Below are 19,042 nucleotides of genomic sequence, written 5' to 3'. Positions count from 1 at the left end.
GGAATGCTCAAGCGTTTTAAACAAGTGCACACCTTCTGTTCAGGTACCCCATAGAGATTTTTAGAATGTGTGTGACTAAGTGAGCCAGTGTGGTGTAGTGGTTAGAGTGTTGGACTAGGACCGGAGAGACCTGCGTTCAAATCCCCATTCAGCTATGAAACTCACTGGGTGACTCTGGGCCAGAAATGTATCTCTCACCTACTTCACAGGGTTGTTGTGAGGATAAACACAACCATGTATACTGTTGCAAGAGCAACGGACAGCCCACAGGGTGAGAGGCTGGTGCTGTCTGTCTGTTGCTGTTGAGTGCCTGCAGCAGAGGGAGAGGGTAAGACCATCTGCCAGCCCCCTGCCTAACCTGTGGGATTGTAGCTGCTCTGCAAGATCAGGGCTCAGGAGCGACTCAGCAGTTCCTGCTTTCCATCTGACCAGGGTAGTCATCTCTGGGCCTATAAAGGGACACTGCTTGTGGTGGCGGGCCTGCCACTGGCGGGGTCACCCCTTTGGGGGAGCCACTTTGAGGGACAGTGAGTGTGAGGGCCAGGTTTCCTGGCCAAGAATTCACATGTGGGTCGGTATTTAATGTAGTGGCTTCTGTTTTAATTAATCCTGGTTGATTTTGTTTTAATTCTGTTTATAAATGTGTCTGGGCTTATCTGGAGATGGGGAGACAGGGAGAGTATCCACTGATCATTGGATGGCAATTCTGGTGGTGGTGGGGAACAGAAGAAGTAACGTTGGCAAGTCAGCAGGCCGTTACAGGGGAAGGAGACTTGGAAATCTAATAGCTGTTTCCCATTCTGGCTGTCCTGCCAGCACTTTGACCTTGGGGAGCAGTGCCTGCCAACTAACCTTGGAACCTCACCTTGCTCCTTTGTAATGCCAGGTCGATCAATTTGTTAATCAGAAACCATCCATTAGTTGATTCTGGATGAAGGCACTGACCTGGTATGTATTACAGAGGCCTGACCTGCCAGCACTTTGACCTTGGGGAGCAGTGCCTGCCAACTAACCTTGGAACCTCACTTTGCTCCTTTGTAATGCCAGGTCGATCAAGAACAAATCAGAAACCATCCATTATTTGATTCTGGATGAAGGCACTGATCTGGTATGTATTACAGAGGCCTGGCAGTGTGGTCCCAGCTTCTCCCTCCAGGGGTACTCTGTTGAGGAGTGGGTGAGGGACTGTGGGTGGAGAGGTGGAGTGGCTGTGGACTATAAGAAGAACCTTTCCCTTACCAGGATCCCTGTCGGACCATATCAAATGTGTGTACTTAAGTTTGGAGACCAGGGATAGACTGGGACTTCTGTTGGTGTACCGATCATCCCGCTGCTCAACAGAGTCCCTAACTGAGCTGGCGGACTTTTTCTTGGTGTTGGAGTCCCCCAGGCTTGTGGTGCTGGGGGACTTCAATGTTCACTTTGGGACTAATTAGTCTGAGGCAGCACAGGAGTTCATAGCAGCCATGACAACTATGGGCCTATCACAAGTGGTCTTGGGACCGACGCACATTGCTGGTCACACACTTGATTTGGTATTTCACGCTGATCAGGGTGGTGTTCCATGGGTGGGGAATCCTGTGATTTCCCCATTGTCATGGACGGACCACCACCTGGTTAAGGTTGGACACACAATCACTTCCCACCTTTGCAGGGGCAAGGGACCTATTAGGATGGTCCGCCTGAGAAGGTTATTGGATCCAATAGGATTTCAAGAAGCCTTGGAGAGATTTAGTGTTGGCTCTGCCAGTGATCCTGTTGATGTCCTGGTGTAGAATTGGAACAGCAAACTCACTGGGGCAGTAGACATGATCGCTCCTAAGCATCTGCTCCAACCCACTTCAGAACTGGGTATAAGGAAGAACTACGGGGGCTGACGTGGTGAGGTAGATGACTGGAGCACAAGTGGAGAAAGACTCGGCTCGAATCTGACAGATTGCAACATAGAGCACAGTTGAAGACATATACTCAGGCAATATGTGCGGCAAAGAAACTATTATTTTCTGCCCATATTGTATCTGCAAGTTCACGTCTGGTGGAGCTGTTTAGGGTTGTGAGAGGGCTAGTTTGTGCCCCTCCTCCCTTGAATCAGAATCTGGAACCATTGATTACCTGCTCTGACATGTTTAATGAATTATTTGTGGGGGGAAATCTCTCATATTCGGACTTAGACTCCATTTCCACAATTACTTCAGTGTCTGATGTGGAGGTGTCCAGCGACTCCTTTTGTGTGATTAGATTGGATCAGTTCCAGTTTATGACCCCTGAGGATGTGGACAAGCTGACTGGAACAGTGCGGCTTACCACCTTCACCCTTGCCTGACATGGCTTTTACTATCTGCCAGGGGGGTGGTTGTAGAGGGCCTGGTAGAAATTATAAATGCTTCTCTGAGGGAAGGCAGGATGCCTTCTTGTCTAAAGGAGGTGATTATTAGACCGCTTCTGAAGAAGCCTACCTTGGATCCCTCAGAGTTGAGCAACTACAGGCCTGTCTCCAACCTTCCATGGCTGGGCAAGGTAATTGAGAGGGTGGTGGCCTCTCAGCTCCAGACAGTCTTGGAGGAAACTGATTATCTTGACCCATTTCAAACTGGCTTTCAGGCTGGCTATGGGAGACTGCCTTGGTCAGTCTGATGGATGATCGCCAATTGGGAATTGACAGAGGAAGTGTGACTCTGTTGGTCCTCTTGGTGGCTTTTTATACTATTGACCATAGTATCCTTCTGGAGTGTCTGAGGGGGTTGGGAGTGGGAGGCACTGCTGTGCAGTGGTTCTGCTCCTACCTCTCAGGCAGGTTCCAGATGGTGTCACTTGGAGACTGCTCTTCTTCAAAATCTGAACTTTTTTATGGTGCCCCTCAGGGCTCCATATTGTCTCTGATGTTGTTTAACATCTACCAGGAGAGATTATCATGAAATTTGGTGCAGGGTGCTATCAGTATGCTGATGACACCCAAATCTATTTCTCCATGTCAACATCATTAGGAGAGGGCATAACCTCCCTAAATGCCTGCCTGCAGTCAGTGATGGGCTGGATGTGGGATAACAAACTGAGACTGAATCCAGATAAGACAGAAGTACTAATTGTGTGGGGTCGAAACTCAAGAAACAATTTTGATCTGCCTGTTCTGGATGGGGTCACACTTCCCCAGAAGGAACAGGTACGTAGTCTAGGAGTGCTTCTGGATCCAAGCCTCTCCCTGGTGTCCCTTCTATCAGAAGTGCCTTCTATCAGCTTCGGCTGATACGCCAGCTGTGTCTGTTTCTTGAGATGAACGATCTCAAAATAGTGGTACATCTGCTGGTAACCTCCAGACTGGATTATTGCAATGTGCTCTATGTGGGGCTGCCCTTGTATGTAGTCCAGGAACTACAGTTGGTCCAGAATGCGGCAGCCAGGTTAATCTCTAGGTCATCTTGAGAGACCATATTACTCCCATATTGAAGGAGCTACACTGTCTGCCGATATGTTTCTGGGCAAAATACAAGGTGTTAGTCATAACCTATAAAGCCGTAAACAGCTTTGGCCTTGGCTATGTAAGAGAACGTCTTCTTCGTCATGAACCCCACCGCCCATTGAGATCATCAGGAGAGGTCCGTCTGGTGGCTGCAGCTCCAAGGCTTTGGAATGCGCTCCCTACTGAAATAAGACCCTCCCCATCTCTGACAGCTTTTAAAAAGTCTTTAAAGATGCATCTGTTCACCCAGGCTTTTAATTAATATTGTTTTAATGGTTTTAATGCTGTTCTAAAATGTTTCTTTAAAAAAAATTAAATTGTTTTAAACTTTGGGGGGTTTGTTTCAACTAATGTTTTGCTTTTTCTGTTTTTATTTTGTTGTATATTGCCCAGAGACGTAAGCTTTGGGTGGTATAAAACATGTTAAATACATACATACATACATACCCCTATGGGTACTAGTAACCCCCGTTGTAGCGGATGCCATTAGCTCAGGGCCATGCCTTTGACTATTGCTCTCCTTCTGTGTGAGGCTTCACTGACCCTTAACATCAGGGGCATAACGAGGCTGGAGTGGGCCCAGAGACAAAATTTTAAAATGGGCCCCTCACTGATACACACACACACACTTCACATGTGACTTGCCTCTGGGGGGCCCCTCGAGGTGTGGGGGCCCCCAGGCAGCCGCCTCCCCCTGCCTAATGGTAGTTACGCCCCTGCTTAACATGGAATAGAAACCATCCTGTCTTCATAAGGGATCCTGTAGTGAGCTTTCATAACTGGTACATAGCAATGCTGAAATCAGGAAGGGAAAGGTTAGGAACAACATCCATCCCTGTTCGCCACTAGGTAACAAAGGGCCTGAGTATACTCCTCATTCTCAACAGGATTAAGCTATTCTTACCCAGCTTATTTTTCTGGTGGATGGAGGTGGGGTGGGAAATAAGGAAGGGAATGTGGACTCAGGTGTTTGTATTCCATTTTGTAAAATATCAAATAAGGCACGAGCAATCGAATTAAGAAGTCACAAGATGGTTTTTAGAAACTAAGGTGGCAGTTTGTTCTCTACTGGTCTTATTTTTTCTATGACCTTATAATAAAAGCGATGGCTTCAGCAGTCTCCTCTGTATAATAATAACTGCCAAGTTAGGGACACAGAATCAAGAAAAATCTTGCTCAGAACCACTTTTCCACACAAAGGGAGAATAATTACATTGCTAGACATTATTTTAAAAACTGCATAAAGGGAAGGGTTGGGGTTTTTTTATTTGTTTTGGATGGTGCAAAAACGTAATTCAAAGGTGGGAAGGAGTAGATACAGAAAATCAGGCCTGGATTAGTTTATCTCTCCAGTATTTACATTAGATGGCTTTGCAATAGCGTCCACCTTGCTGACAAGGAATACTTATCCTACCACAGTAGGACCCATATAAAAAGCATTTGAAAAGCAGTTACTTTGAGGAGTGAATAATGGATAACAGTGAGTATGACCTAATCAATGAAGCATACATTTTAAATAAGAATCCTGCAGTTAACATAGTCTATTGATAACTATGTTATTAACCTTCAAGCAGAACTGGCATGGTTGGAAATGGAAGCAGCATGATTTTCGGCCATCTAGATAACTGCTTCTTGTATTGTCTGTTTGGTAGTGTAGAGCACATCCGGAAACATGGGAAGTATCCAGGATACTCCTCCTTTACCACAACTACCCTGTGGTCCCCAGAAGACTATTGAGTTGACTCGCAGTCTGAATTTGACTCTGTCCATTGAGTGAACTGGCAGGAGATCAGATCAAAACCCCTTCCCATGTATATAGGAGCAGAAATTGATACCTGATCCCCTAATTTAATTAGAGGGCACATAGCTTGATGGTAAAGCACTTGTTTTGCATGGTTAAGGTTCCATGCTCTGGCTGTGGTTTCTCCAGAGATCCCCAAGACCCAGTGGTACTTGGCAGGAAGGTCCAGATGTCAGACTCACACTTGGCCTACACCAGGGATCCTCAACATTGGGCCCCCAGATGTTATTGGACTTCAATTCCCATAATCCCCAGCCCCAGTGGCCTTTGGTTGGGGATTATGGGAGTTGAAGTCCAATAACATCTGGGGGCCCAACGCTGAGGATCCCTGGCTACACAATACACATACAGCAGAGTGAGATGCTAAAGTCCTGAGTTCAGCTGTGCCACTACAGACTGCAGGTGGGTGTGTGTGTGGCATTTTTGAATGGTCTCCCTCATCTACATTCCCTCATCTAAAAATCCATGCCAGAAGAAAACAACCATAGCAGAGAGACCACTCTGCTGGTTTTATGTAGCAGGAAGTGAGGTTTTGTTCTTTTCTTTTTTTTAAGGGCAGCATTCAACAATTGTATCCTTCACAAGTCATTTGAAATGGTACAGCCCATTTTTTTACCCCAGGATTCAACATCGTTCCCACTTCATTCTGCTGTATATGAAGATGCAGCCTCAGTGTAGAGAAGGTCTTGATGCAAATGGAGAATTATTACACAAAATTATAGGATTCACAGTGCCCTAGGAGTACACCCGTTAAGTGCACAACAGCTAAAAAGTTAATTCCATAAATGCATGTGTAGTTCTACAGATGCAGTATATGTGTAAGAGATCAACTGATATTTAACTCAATTGCAAACTCCCCCTCCCCACTCGTTTTCATTCGGGAATCTCAAAGCGGCATACAAAGAATGCATGCTGATTGTATGCCATACAAAGAACATAAATCAGTTCCTTCAAAACATAGTGTTATTCAAAACAAAAAACTTAAAATCAGTCACTCGCAACAGAAAAACTTAAAATCACTCACTTGTAACAGAAAAGCCTGCTAGAATGAAAAGGCATCTACTCTCTCAGGGGTGGCCCAAGGTGTTCTGACACCTAAGGCAAGGTGCCAAATGCTGCCTTGTCCCCATGATCCTAGTGGGGGGTCAGCGATCTTTCAAAACCAATCCTTAAAAGCTTTGGATGTGGTGCAGGAGGGAAGGTTGCTAGCAGCCTCTTCTTCACTCCTTATGCTTCTTGCCAGCAAGGGTCAGATGGTCCTGAAGAGCTGCTCCAATGGGAGTGAGGGAGGCATCTTGCTGCCTGCTGGTGCTCCAACGAACTGCTGCCCGAGGCAACCCCCTCACCTTGCCTCATAAAAGGGCAGCTCCATACTCTCTGTTTAAATGCCCGCTGTGCTTAGTTCCCTTAAGGACTATCATGACTGTCTCTTTCCTTGTTTCTTCAGTCCCATCCCAGTGATCATGTTAGTGAGATGCCCAATGAGTGGTAGAAACATGTAGAGAAATATGACCTAGAGATGACAGAGTCGTTGAGTTTTCATTTGCCTCAAATCTCAGAGGATGTGTCCCTGCTTACTGTTACTGCCATCCGATTGTGCTATGCTGGTAGCTGCTCACCTCTTGGACCCTTTCAGAAGGGAAGCACTACAAAAATATTCTTCTCCAGGCAGCTCTCACTTCCTGGTTTGATGGAACTTGGAGTAGAGTCTCAGCCAAACACTTTAACAAGCATACAGGTTCATAAGGGGAAGTATTTCTGAGCCCAGGTTGGGTTTGACAACTTACTGACACCAGTGCAATCAATTCACCTTATATTCTCCCTCTCAGAGAATCATTATTTTACACTTGCAGTGTGTTCTGTTCTCTGTGTTAAAGAAACATCTTGGCATACCTTAAAATGGGAGAATTTACCAAAAAGAGAAGAATAGGAGGATATTCAAAGGAAATGTGTATGTGTATGTTAGGTATCACTTCTGTATCTTTTCTGCCTTAATTCAAAACTTAGTCTCACATCCTGGTCTGGTGATGTTCTATATTATTGCACACAGAGAGTTGCTCCCATCCTCAACAAAAGTTGTTTCATATACTTAAGGAGGTCTGATGAGTGCATTTATTTATTTGTTCATTTATTCATTCAGTTTCTATACCACCTTCTAAAAATGGCTCAGGGCGGTTTACACAGAGAAATAACAAGCAAGATGGATCTCTGTCCCCAAAGGGCTCACAGTCTAAAAAGAAACATAAGACAGACACCAGCAACAGTCACCGGAGGTCCTGTGCTAGGGGTGAACAGGGCCAGTTATTCTCCCCAAAGAGAATCACCACGTTAAAAGGTGCCTCTTTGCCAAGTTAGCAGGGGTTAACAGAAGAAGAAGCTTCCACAGAGACCCACACTGGCCTGCAAGAATTTGGGGGGCAGCCCTGTCTTCACCTTCTCATGGCCTACCTGAGGTCCTCATGTCCTGAGAAGAAGAAAGCCCAGGTCAAGGGAGTGCATATAATCAGCTCCTGAAGAGACCAACACTGATCTAAAACAAAATTATCCCATCTTTTGTAATGTTTGGTGCCAATTCAACATTTTAAAACTAAACTCCCTTGAATGCCAAGGCAGAAAGTCAGCATATAAATGTAATAAACAAAATAATAGAGCACTATGGATCAGGAATACAAATACAATGTGTGACTAGATTGATAAGTATGTTCCTATGAAAAAAGTGTTAAAACCAACAGCATTCATTTTCAAGTGTCATAGGATCACAGCTCACACAAGGAATCCTAGTTAAGGAATGCCAAGTTATTTAATGAAGAGCTCTATCATGATCATTTAAATCCAATTCAGAATCTGGCAGATAAAACCTGGACTGCCACCAATGGGCAATTTAACATCATCAAGCTGGGAGACATGATTGAGAGAGTCTGGCTAAGGACTGACTCTGAAGGGCACTTCATAATTGCAGTGCTAATGGAAATACTCCATCAGTACTAATATATTTAATATATCTAAAAAGTCCCCAAAATAGGTGAAATGACTTCACTACAAATACCAGATCTGAAGGTCACACCATTTCAAATCCTCTTAGCTACTCACAACACGGGGGGAAGAGGCAGCTGCTATCAACCTCAGCCTCCGTATAAATCCTGTGCTGTAACAATCTGCTGATGGCCAATTTGCCGATGGCAGTACAGTGCACTCACAATTATTTATTTAGCATATTTATACAACACCCCAAAACCGACATCTGTAGGTGGATCACACAAGTTTAAAACAACACAAATTTAACTAAACAATTAAAAGATTTAAAACTTGATGACCAGTCTGGTTAAATGGGTGCAATGAAGTTTAAGAGATCCAATCTAGGGATGTGAATGGAACCAGCACCTCTCGGTTCGAAGGTGTGTGTGGGGGTATATCTTTAAGTATGGGGGAGGGTGCTCTTACCCCTCCCACCTCATTTCCCCCACTGGCACGGTCTTCTAAAATGGTCTGGCGGGGTGGCAGCATACCTCCTTGATGCCCCAGTGCCTCCTCAGACTGGAAGTGGCTGGAAATCTCCAGTGTGCATGGCATGTGTGTTCGCATTGGGCACTTCCAGCCACTTCAGCTCCAAGGAGGCACCCGGGCAACAAGGAGGTATGCTGCCACCCCGCTGGACCATTTTAAAAGACAGCACTGCTGGGGGAAATGCTGTGGGAGGGATAAGAGCACCCTCCTCCATCCTTAAAGATATCCCCCCCACACACACTTTCAAACTGCTGGACATTTGAACCAGTTCAGAGGTCTGTAGAGGGGCCTCTGAAACCGGTTCATGCACATCCCTAATCAAGTCTTCAGCCACAAAGTGAAGCCACATTCGACAGTCTTTAGAACTAAAACATATATTATCGCCAACATGCCCCACTTACCTAGTATCACAGAATCACTGGATTTTAGAATTGGAAGGGGTTTTGGAGGTCTTCTAATTCAACCTCCTGCTCAGTATGGGAAACTTCGACAGCATCCCTGATAGATGGCTGCCCAGCCTTTGTTTACAAACCTCCAGCAAAGAAGAGCCTATGATTGCATGAGGCACTAAATCAGCTGCCTTGTCCTTTCAACCTATTGGTTCTGGTCCTGCTCTCAGAAGCAACAGACAGCAAGTTCACTCCTTCTATGTGACAGCCCTTCCAGTAATTGAAGACTACGGTCATATCCGCACTTGGCTTTTTCTTCTCCAGGAAGTTTTTCCACACAGGGCTTTTAAATCCCTTTAACTCGCATCTCCTCCGGATTGGAGGGGGTGTCTTCACATATTGGCCAGATTTACCCCCAAGTCCCTGTGAGTTATCAGGAGCAGTTCACACACAGTTCGGATTTTTCACTGTGCAATTAGAGTGTAGCCCTGATTATATCCAGGATAAATAAACCCACTATTTGTGGGTTTTTGCGGGGGACAACTTACAGGGAGTTTACAGTAAAGCCTCCCTGTAATCTCCTGGTAAAGCCTGCTGTGTGTAAAAGTCCCAGGGCATTTTTCACACAGGGCTTTTAGTTCACATCTCCTCTGGGAGATGAGGGGGTGCATTCACATATTGGCCAGATTTATCCTGAAGTCCCTGGGAGATATTGGGAAGCACTTTACACACAATTTGGGTTTTACATCAAGAGTGCATGCCAATTTCTATCCAGGGTTAAAAAAAATCCACTTTTTGTGTTGTTTTTTGGGGGCAACTTCAAACTTGCAGTAAAGCCTGATGTGTGAAAAACACCCAGGCTAAACATACCCATTTCTACCTGATTTCCAGGCCCTTCAGGGGTATAGCTAGGGGAGGGGGGCCCATGTTCACCTCCTCCCCAGTGGCCCCTTGGAGTGAGGGATATAATGAAGAACATAGGGAGGGGTGCAGCTGGGGGCCCCCAGGAGCTACAGGGCCCAGGTTCTTTGAACTCATCTACTCAATTATAGCTTATAGCTACACCCGAGACCCTTCACCATACTTGCTCTCTCCTATGAACTGGTTCCAGCTTATCTTCCTGTCTTTCGCTCTTTTACGGCAATGTCAGGCTGCCCTTGGCCACTGCTTCAGATTTAGAAACTTCAGATGCAGAACTTGGTGGTCCTTCTGCTCCTGGGAAGTCCAAAGGCAGCCACACTGGCACTGACTCCCTATTATCTTCTAGACAAAATTCAAGGTGTTGGTTTTGACTTAAAGTGTGGCATCAAGTCGACTTCGACTCCTGGCACCCACAGAGCCCTGTGGTTATCTTTGGTAGAATACAGGAGGGGTTTACCATTGCCTCCTCCCGTGCAGTGTGAGATGATGCCTTCCAGCATCTGCCTATATCACTGCTGCCTGATATAGTACCAGCAGGGATTAGAACCAGCAACCTTCTGCTTGTTAGTCAAGCATTTCCCCGCTGCATCACTTAAGGTGGTGGTTTTGACTTAAGCAGTCCTAAATAACTTTGGTGTGGCCATACATACCTAAAGAGTTCACCATCTCCCCTCTATCCCATCATGCTCTTTAGCACCAGCTGAGAGCAGCCTCTTAATAAATCCATCAAGGGCTAGGCACTATTTGTGGAGACATTTCTGACCAGGGCTCTTGGTGGTGCTGGCAGTGCTATAGAACTTCTGTTTAAGGTTGTTGATACCATGGCTTTGGGCCATGCCATCAACAACCAAGCCATTCTGATTGTGGCAATCAGAAATTTAGCAGGTACAGTGAGCTTTAAAAGTATGATCTTATATAAGTGCCCTATGTCCCCCTTTCCTAGTCCTCCAGTGGCCTGTGAGGCTGCCCGGGGAGGGACTTTTGACCTTTTTGATTTCATTTTAATCAGCAAGGCCTTCGACAGAAAAAGATCCAGATTGGTACAAAAGGTGTTTGCACATGGGAGACTCTGGTATAAATCTCCATCATCAACCTCCCTGCAAAGCTTTAAGCTAGCCATACAGAGATGTTGTGAAGATAATGAGGGATATATGCATCTGTCCCAGAGTGACCCTGAGTCCATGGGAGAACTCCTCCAAACTGTGCAAGTCTGGTGCTCTGGCCCTTGAACTTGAAACAAATCTATAGAGGTGCTGGGCATTCCCCCCCCCCCATACCTATTGTTTTCTTAAGGACATTTTCAAAAGCATGCTTAAGCCTCCCTCTCTCCAGCTATTTGTGAATGCCGGGCAGAGCGCAGAAGAGAGTTTTAAACCTGATTAGGCACTCTAGGCTCTCCCTTGGCATCACAGAAACAGGAAATGCAGGGAAGAAAGAAGAGTTTTTATTCTCGTGTGCAAAAAATGCTCTTAGCCGAAGTGCAAAGGCGCCCCCTCCCTCGTTGCTTAGCACACCCCAACAACCATTTGTCCTGCCAGCAGCAGAGTGCACTGAACCGAGTTTGGGGTTGCCGGCCGGGTCTCTGCACTGGAATAACCCCCCAGAAGGCCCGAGGCACTCTTCGGCGCCTCCCCCTCGCTGCTCCGATTGGCCACCGCCGCCGACGGGTAAATGGGGTGACCCGCGGGCTGGGGTTTCCAGCGGCGAAGGGAAACAAGTGAGCTCAGCCGGGAGCCGCCCACTGCACGGCGGGGGGGGGGGGAACGCTGGGGAGAGACAGCCGAGCAGTGGCCGCGCCTTCTCCCTTCCATCCCGCTGGAAGGAGAGGCGAGCTGCCCTCTCAGCTCCCGAGACACGAACTGAAGGCCAAGATACCGCTTTGCAGCTCCGCGGGGCAGAAGAACTTGAAGCGCAGTGAGACAGCAGAGGTGGAGCTGAAAAGTCCAAGGCTTCTGCGGGCAGGGCGGGGGCCGCGGGCTACCCCTCCGGGGCAAGTTACCTACGCGGCCACGCCACGCACCCACCCACCTTCTTGTCCGGTTCTTTCCTCTCGCCACCCCCCTTCCCTCCAGGTGTTCAGTGGAAGACTCTGAACCCCTCCCCGCCATCCTTCCCACCCACTGTCCCAGGCCGGCAGCCCGCTTCTCCACGCCCCTTTTCCGGGGTCAGAGAGACCTTGCTGTCCTCCTGCTTGGCAGGCAGACTCGTTCTGTATCCAGACAAGTTTCCCACGCTGGCGTTGCCTCTCCCACCGCACTGTTACCACTCTCGCCGTAATTCTAAAAGTACGATTTGGAATGAAGCAGCAGTGTTACCAAGTAACTTGTTCAGGATCAGCGTGCGTAACGCCTTCTCGGTTGTTTTGTTCTCTTCCCCTCACGGTATGAGCCGCTAATCCCGTCAAATAGCTGCTCTCATTGAAGCCAGAAACTTTAGGCTGGGATCCTTAAAGGAGCTCTCCGGTTCTTAGTTCTCTGGAGTCAAATTGTTGAAGTCTGCTCTAGACATCTATACCACGTTAACTCAAAAGTAAGTACCACGGTGTTCAGTTGGGCTTACAGCAGGTAAAATGAACATAAGATCGTAGGCTCACAGAGCAACCCTAGTCGTGTTACTCAGAAGTAAGTCCCACCAAATTAGTCGGACTCAACACTTACTCCTAGTAAGGGCGGTTAGGATGGCAGCCTTGGAATTTCTCGGCAAAAAGCTTCGCGCGCGGCCTATTCGATACAAGTTGTTCAAGATTCACTGCTATTTAAGCCTACAATATTTACACGCGCAGCCCAGATCCTGTGCGGAATTTGGCGCTCCTAAATCCATGGAAATCTACTGGTTTTCACGCTTCTAACTCTGTAGACGATTGCAGTCTTTCTTGGGAGTAAACCCCTTCTGACCTCAGTGGGAAAGCCAAAGAAACCTGTACAGGCTTGGGCAGATAACGGTGCATAGGTCTATAGCCATAAGGTCAAGAATCTGCCCTGGCTTTTCTGAGCCCAGCACGCGTCGGGTTCTCCCTCCCCCGAAAATTCCATTGTCCCTCAGTTCCTCCCCCTGCAATAGGCATCATGACGTCATGAGCCCCATCTTGCCCGGTCTCTTCCTATTTGTCTCCAGCCACCATCGTTACGTCACCGTCAGCCCACAATTTAGTCTGGGGACCGCGCTCCTTGTCCTCCCCTCTTCCTGCCTAGCGGTGCCCGAGCTCAGGCCCCACCTCTTCTTCTTCCCTTGCCCGCCTCTGCAGCGTGACAGAGCCGGCTGGCTACTGCTACCGCTACCTCTCCGCCTTTCTTTCTGTGCTGGGATCCGCCGCCGCCGCCGCCGCCTTTAGCGTTGCCCACTGTCGAGTAGAAGGTAAGGAATCCGTCTGGCGAGCTACTCTGAGGAGCTCACAACAGGGCTGGGCCTGGATGGCAAGAAGGGACTCCTCCGAGGTGGGGGATGCGCAGCTGTTGCTTTCCAGGGCGGCTGCTCCTCTCCGGACTCTCTTTGCCCTCGTAGAGAAAGAGAAGGCGAGCGCGCCCTTTCCTCCCTGCCCACGGCGTGTCCGGCCAGGGGCCAGGCTGCCGCCTCCGCCGCGGGAACCCACCCTGTGCTGGAAGAAAGGGTTGGAGCGCGTGGGGACTCCGGAGTTGCCGGATGACCCCCCCACACACCCTCGCATCAGCCCATGAGAACAGCAGCCGGTGGTTGGCTGGAAGCCGCTGACAGACAGCGGTGGTTGTTGAGGGGGCTACGCGGCGGCTGGCGGGAGGGTGGTGTTTCAAAGCAACGTTCACTGAAAGGGCTGGGAGGTGGGGGTCCCTGCTGCGCGCGCGTGTGCCTGCGCTGCCCGGAAAACAGCTGGAAACCGTTCCAGGCAGGCATTGAGTCGCGGCTACACGTGCATCCGTCCTCCTTTCGCTCCCCGTTATTGCTTCCAGCAAGAAGCTGAAAAGCAGAAGCGGGGGCGAGGCGGCCTAGCTTGAGCAAGTTGAAGGTTGCAACGCTTCTGACTCCTCCCCGGCAGGGAGAGATCAGCAACAAGTGCTGCAGCTCCGCGTCCTCCTACAGACGTCTCCTGGCGGCTTACACTTTGCACCCCAAGCTCGTGATTTCTCCGAGGAGTACGTAACCATTGACAGACCGCATGGGTAGGTTTTAGACTCTGACCCTGAAGGCGCTGCTCGGAAGTGAGCCGCTTTGAAATGCTTTTCCTCCGCAGGAAAACTGTCCGGGTCATCACGCTTTTAAAGAGACTTGCTTCCGAGTAGGGAATCAAGGCTTATAGACCACCGCGTGATGGACCCTTGCATTTTCTTTCACTGCCGCAGCTACTCATAGGTTCCACCCACGTCCGCTCGTGCTGAGATGGGCACATACTCTCCAGTTGTGCGCTTGGCACTTTTTCTGCACAGAAGTGATGCCCTTGTGGGGCGCGGAGGGGTGAATAAGAAAGAGAAAGGGGGCAGGCAAGCAATACTTCGGATCGGAATGTTGGATCCACAACTCCAGTGCAGTTGAACATGACCTTTGAATTTTTTTAAAAAAATGTTATCACTGTGTGCAAAGAAAAGGCTACCTCGTTTGACTTACTTTCTGCTCAAGGCATGCTAAGATCCTCTAAGACTAACTTTGGTCCTCCTGCAGTGGTTGGCCTACAACTCCCATAATCCTTAACTATTGCTTACTGTAGAAAAGGATTATGGGAGTTGTAGTCCAAAAACAGCTGGCGGGCCAAAGTTGTGCAGTCCTGCTCAAGTCTGTAGTTGTCTATGTGAACTATAGCATAAGAGCAGGAACCCAGCAGTAGTGGTCCTTGGACAGCCAAGCACTCTAGAGCCTACTTCCTAACAGGAAAAGAGTGTGCATTTTTTCTTGTCACTGGAATCTCTTCCACAGGAAGGAAGGACCGGGACTGGAGCTATGGGGGAGAATCTACTTCCTCCCCAACCATTCAGTGTAAAAACAAAACACAAATGACAAAAAACGTCTGAGGGGGGCAAACATCCCCATTTGTAAGGGAGACTTTAAACGCTGGTGTAACCATGTGACAGAAGAGTTGTAGTGTTTCTAAAATACAGTCACTGCATGGTTTTAATGTTAAAGAACTCTTGAGTGCCAACAATTTCTGTTGAAGTATATGGGAGGTAGGTGCCCTTTCATCAGCTAAGACCTGTTAATCTTACTTGGCCCAGATTGTAACATGGTTAAAACAGAGAACAGGAAGGAACAAGGTGTGCTGCACAAGAACTGCCTATTTTCCTTAAAGGGGTGGGGGACTTAAGGAACTTTGAAAAGCCAAGTAAACCGTGTTTTGTTACTGAAAAAGGCAAAAGAATGCAGCCCCATAATGAAGTTTGTCCCCCTTTAGTCAGCTTAATTGTGATTGCTGCAGCAGGACAAACTCCAGAGTCACTGGGAAATAGGAAAAACAGACAATCTTGTGATACCTTAAAGACCAGCACATCTATTGTATTGTAGATTTATATAGCTTTTGTGGACTACTGATCAATATTATTATTATTACTATTATTATTAATTCAATTTCTGTGCTGAATTATTTATTTGATTTATGCTGAAGTGTTACCTTGCATTGACAAGTAAATATATACATGGCTAAATCAAGGAAAACAATGTAAACCATGAAGTTAAATGACCCAGAAATGCAAAAAGTATGTGTTCTGATAATTCTATGTAAAGCTTAAGTGTCTATGTTAAGAAAGACACAGTGAGGATTCACAACAGCTGCAATTGATGATTGTTTTATTCTTGTTCTGAATCATCACATTTAAACTTTACATAGCCATTTGACTTCACTGTTAACATTGTTTTGCTGTATGGGTGTGCATAAAATAAAATTCCTACCAACAGAGGGTAACATTTCCTGCATCTGCTGAAGTGGATTGTAGTCCATGAAAGATGCTGCTACAATAAACTTGTTCATCTTAAGGTGCCACTGAGATTCTTTGTGGTTTTTGTTTCTGTGGATTAGCATAACTACCCCTTTGGTAACTGTGAAATAGGAGCTGTGTTTACTTTCCACTTGGAGGATTATGCAAAGCAGATAAAAATCTTTTGGTTTTTCACTTGAGACAGAACTGAGTACTTATATAAGAACTCCATCTTATTTATTTATGATTTCTCTGTGTAAACCGCTCTGAGCCATTTTTGGAATGGCGGTATAGAAATCGAATAAATACATAAATAACTTCTAGACTTGTATTCTAAACGTGGTCTGATTATAAGTTCTGGAGAACCTGAAAGCTGGCTGCTCACAACTTTATATCATTTTGCTGGTTTTAATAAAAGTATGTACTATTTAACAAATTTCTGTACCGCCCAAAACTTGCATCTCTGGGTGGTTTACATTTCATTGGGCAAATATATTGCTACAGAAGCATCATCAAAACAATTTCTTTCTTTCTTTGCGGGGGTGGGTGGGTATGTCTTTTCCATTTATAATAGAGAGAGGTGGATAAGATCAGATATTCATAACATTTACTTAGATATGACTAATGTCCGTATTGGCCAGAGACACTGTTTAAATGGCCTTTCTCTTCTGTCTACAAGGAGGGAGTAATTATTGCCACTGTTCAGTTCAGGTGTTCCCTCTTCCCAATGGCTGTTGCTGGTGACTGCATGTGTGCATGGGTGACAGGGAACACTTTCTCATATCCCTTGCTAAGTAATTTGCTTTGAGCACTTCTTTGGGTTGTAAAGTAGTGTACAAGTATTTTTGAACAATAATATTTATATGAGGCTGTCGGTCAGTGGTAAAGCATCTGCTCTGTATACAGAAGGTCCCAGATTCAGTCCCTGGCAGCATCCCCAGGTAGGGCTGGGAAGGACTCCTGCCTGAAACCCAGGAGAGCCACTGCCAGTCAGTGTAGGCAATACTGAGCTAGAGGGACCATTGGTCTGACTTGGTATATGGCAACTTCCAATGTTCCTGTCAAACATCACACCTGAATAACCAATACCAGCTCTGTTACCATGTCAGATGAAAAGCCAAAAACCTCTGTACTAGAAGCTTAGCTGCCTGCTAGATGCTTGAATGCAAAAGATCCGGTATTACAGGGATCAACTCTTTGTTGATAAGGAAAGGCAACACCATTGCTTGGTCAGCAAGGCGGCTTGCTCTCAAGACACAAGATCCTTCCTAGCCAAGGGGAAAGATGCTGATTACACAGCACTTGAAGCACCCGGAAGAAGAGACCGGCAAGGTCTCGCATCGAGGGCCTGGCAGAGTGCTATGGTCCTGTTACTCGCACAGCTGTGGCACCAGGACTAATGCTGGTATGACATCGTAGGTGCACTCCCAGCAACTGTAGGCATGTAAGACAAGGTAGCAACAGCCGCAGTGGCTCTTGCCGCTCTGAGGTCACCCACCAGTCAGGATGCTACACATCCGTGACACCTTCAGATTAGCTGTGCATGTGAGGGATCAATCGGTATACAACGTCAGCATGAACACACTGATGATGCTTCTTTGCCCATTCTCCAAATACCTGTTCCTCACACAGTGTGCAAGCTGCCAGAAAGAACCCACTCTGCTTCCCTCATCAGAGGCCTCCATGTCCCAGCGGGTAGAAAAAGGAGGGCACTAAGTGATGCCTTCCGCAAGTTTTGGAGCTTCAAGATCTGTAGGCTGCTACCTCAGGCAGGGATTCAAATCCCCTGGAAATGCAAACACAGCCAGCCGCAGAAAAACAGGAAAGGATGGCAGCAGCCTGCAGAACAGAAGAATCCAGGGCCAGGTGGAGAATTAGGAGGACTGACTGCCCTTCTAATCATTATAGCCCGTCAGTTCTGTGGCCAGTTTATGTAGGACCCATAGGTCACACATAGGGCCTGAGGAGAAGGATTTGAGCCACGGGATCCCACATAGGCCATGTTCAGAACCATGCACAAACAGGTGTGTAATGGTGTCTATGTTCAAGGAACAAGCATTTTAAAAGGGAAAGTGAGTGGAGCCATGGGGACAAAGAAGAACACTCAGTGACAACAGCAAAGTTTTAGGGAGACAATATTGGTAGCTGCCTGGGGGAAATTGCAGTGCAGTGGTATGTTGGAGAGGCAGAAGAGAGCTGGTCCTGTGGTAGCAAGCATGACTTGTCCCCTTAGCTAAGCAGGGTCCACCCTGGTTGCATATGAATGGGAGACTAGAAGTGTGAGCACTGCAAGATATTCCCCTCAGGGGATGGAGCTGCTCTGGGAAGAGCAGAAGGTTCCAAGTTCGCTTCCTGGCTTCTCCAAGATAGGGCTGAGAGAGATTCTTGCCAGTAACCTTGGAGAAGCCCCTGCCAGTCTGTGAAGACAATACTGAACTAGCTAAACCAATGGTCTGACAGTATATGGCAGCTTCTTATGTTCCTAGGTATGATTCCTGGCACTGGGTCATCCTGGCACTGGGTCATCCTGGCACTGGGTCATGTTTATAAGGTATAGCTAACCTTTTAAATGTCCTGTAATAACTTTAAATGGAAAGGGGAGGTGTCAGGAAAATCCAGGCCAGGAAAACAGCATTCTGGCATCACAGCAACAGGAGCAGATGGAAGAGAAGTTTGCAGTGGGTCCATCATGAGCAGCCTAGCCCATGGCATGCTGTTCTGGCCCATGCCCCGGCCTAGGGATTCCAGCTATGTCCCAGTCCTGACAGAGCTGTATCTGTCCTATCTGCACGTGGACCAGCTCTGGCTCAGCGTATAAGGCTTCAGGTTCAGTCTCTGGCTATGAAATTGCAGAAGAAAAGGTCAGAGGGGAGAGGAGAAAAGAAGTCCATGCCCACACACTCCTCCATGCAGGGGAAGTCAAAGACATTTTGCTGCCTGAAGCAAAAGACAATAGGAACCCTACATCAGGTAGTAGCAGTAACATGCAACACCAAGCCATGCAGTGGCAGCAGGAGCTTTCTAGCTTAAGTAGATGGACAGGGAGAGAAAAAGCTGTGCAGCCAAGCAGGGGGAAAGGAACAGGAGCAGTGCAGGA

The 19,042-nt window shown here is 47.3% G+C and overlaps 1 protein-coding gene across 5 annotated transcripts in view; it reads left to right on the top strand.

Annotated features, from left to right (window-relative positions):
• Positions 1–11,981: 11,981 nt before the first annotated feature.
• The window catches only part of ELOVL5 (ELOVL fatty acid elongase 5), a 78,271-nt gene continuing 71,210 nt past the window's right edge, over positions 11,982–19,042 (top strand). Inside the window, exons 1-2 of one of the 5 annotated variants that reach the window (XM_053286369.1) lie at positions 13,202–13,426; positions 14,082–14,205. In XM_053286369.1, the coding sequence (XP_053142344.1) occupies positions 14,202–14,205 (4 nt within the window). In that variant the 5' untranslated portion in view covers positions 13,202–13,426; positions 14,082–14,201. Of the gene's footprint in view, positions 12,001–12,043; positions 12,063–12,580; positions 12,602–13,201; positions 13,427–14,081; positions 14,206–19,042 lie in introns of those variants that run through there. The other 4 variants (XM_053286375.1, XM_053286372.1, XM_053286373.1 and 1 more) reach the window with 4 other exon arrangements.

Source organism: Hemicordylus capensis, chromosome 1, assembly GCF_027244095.1.
Source record: "Hemicordylus capensis ecotype Gifberg chromosome 1, rHemCap1.1.pri, whole genome shotgun sequence".
NCBI lineage: Eukaryota > Metazoa > Chordata > Lepidosauria > Squamata > Cordylidae > Hemicordylus > Hemicordylus capensis.
Note: the sequence above shows the minus strand (reverse complement) of the source record. Positions and strands in the feature narration are given on the sequence as shown.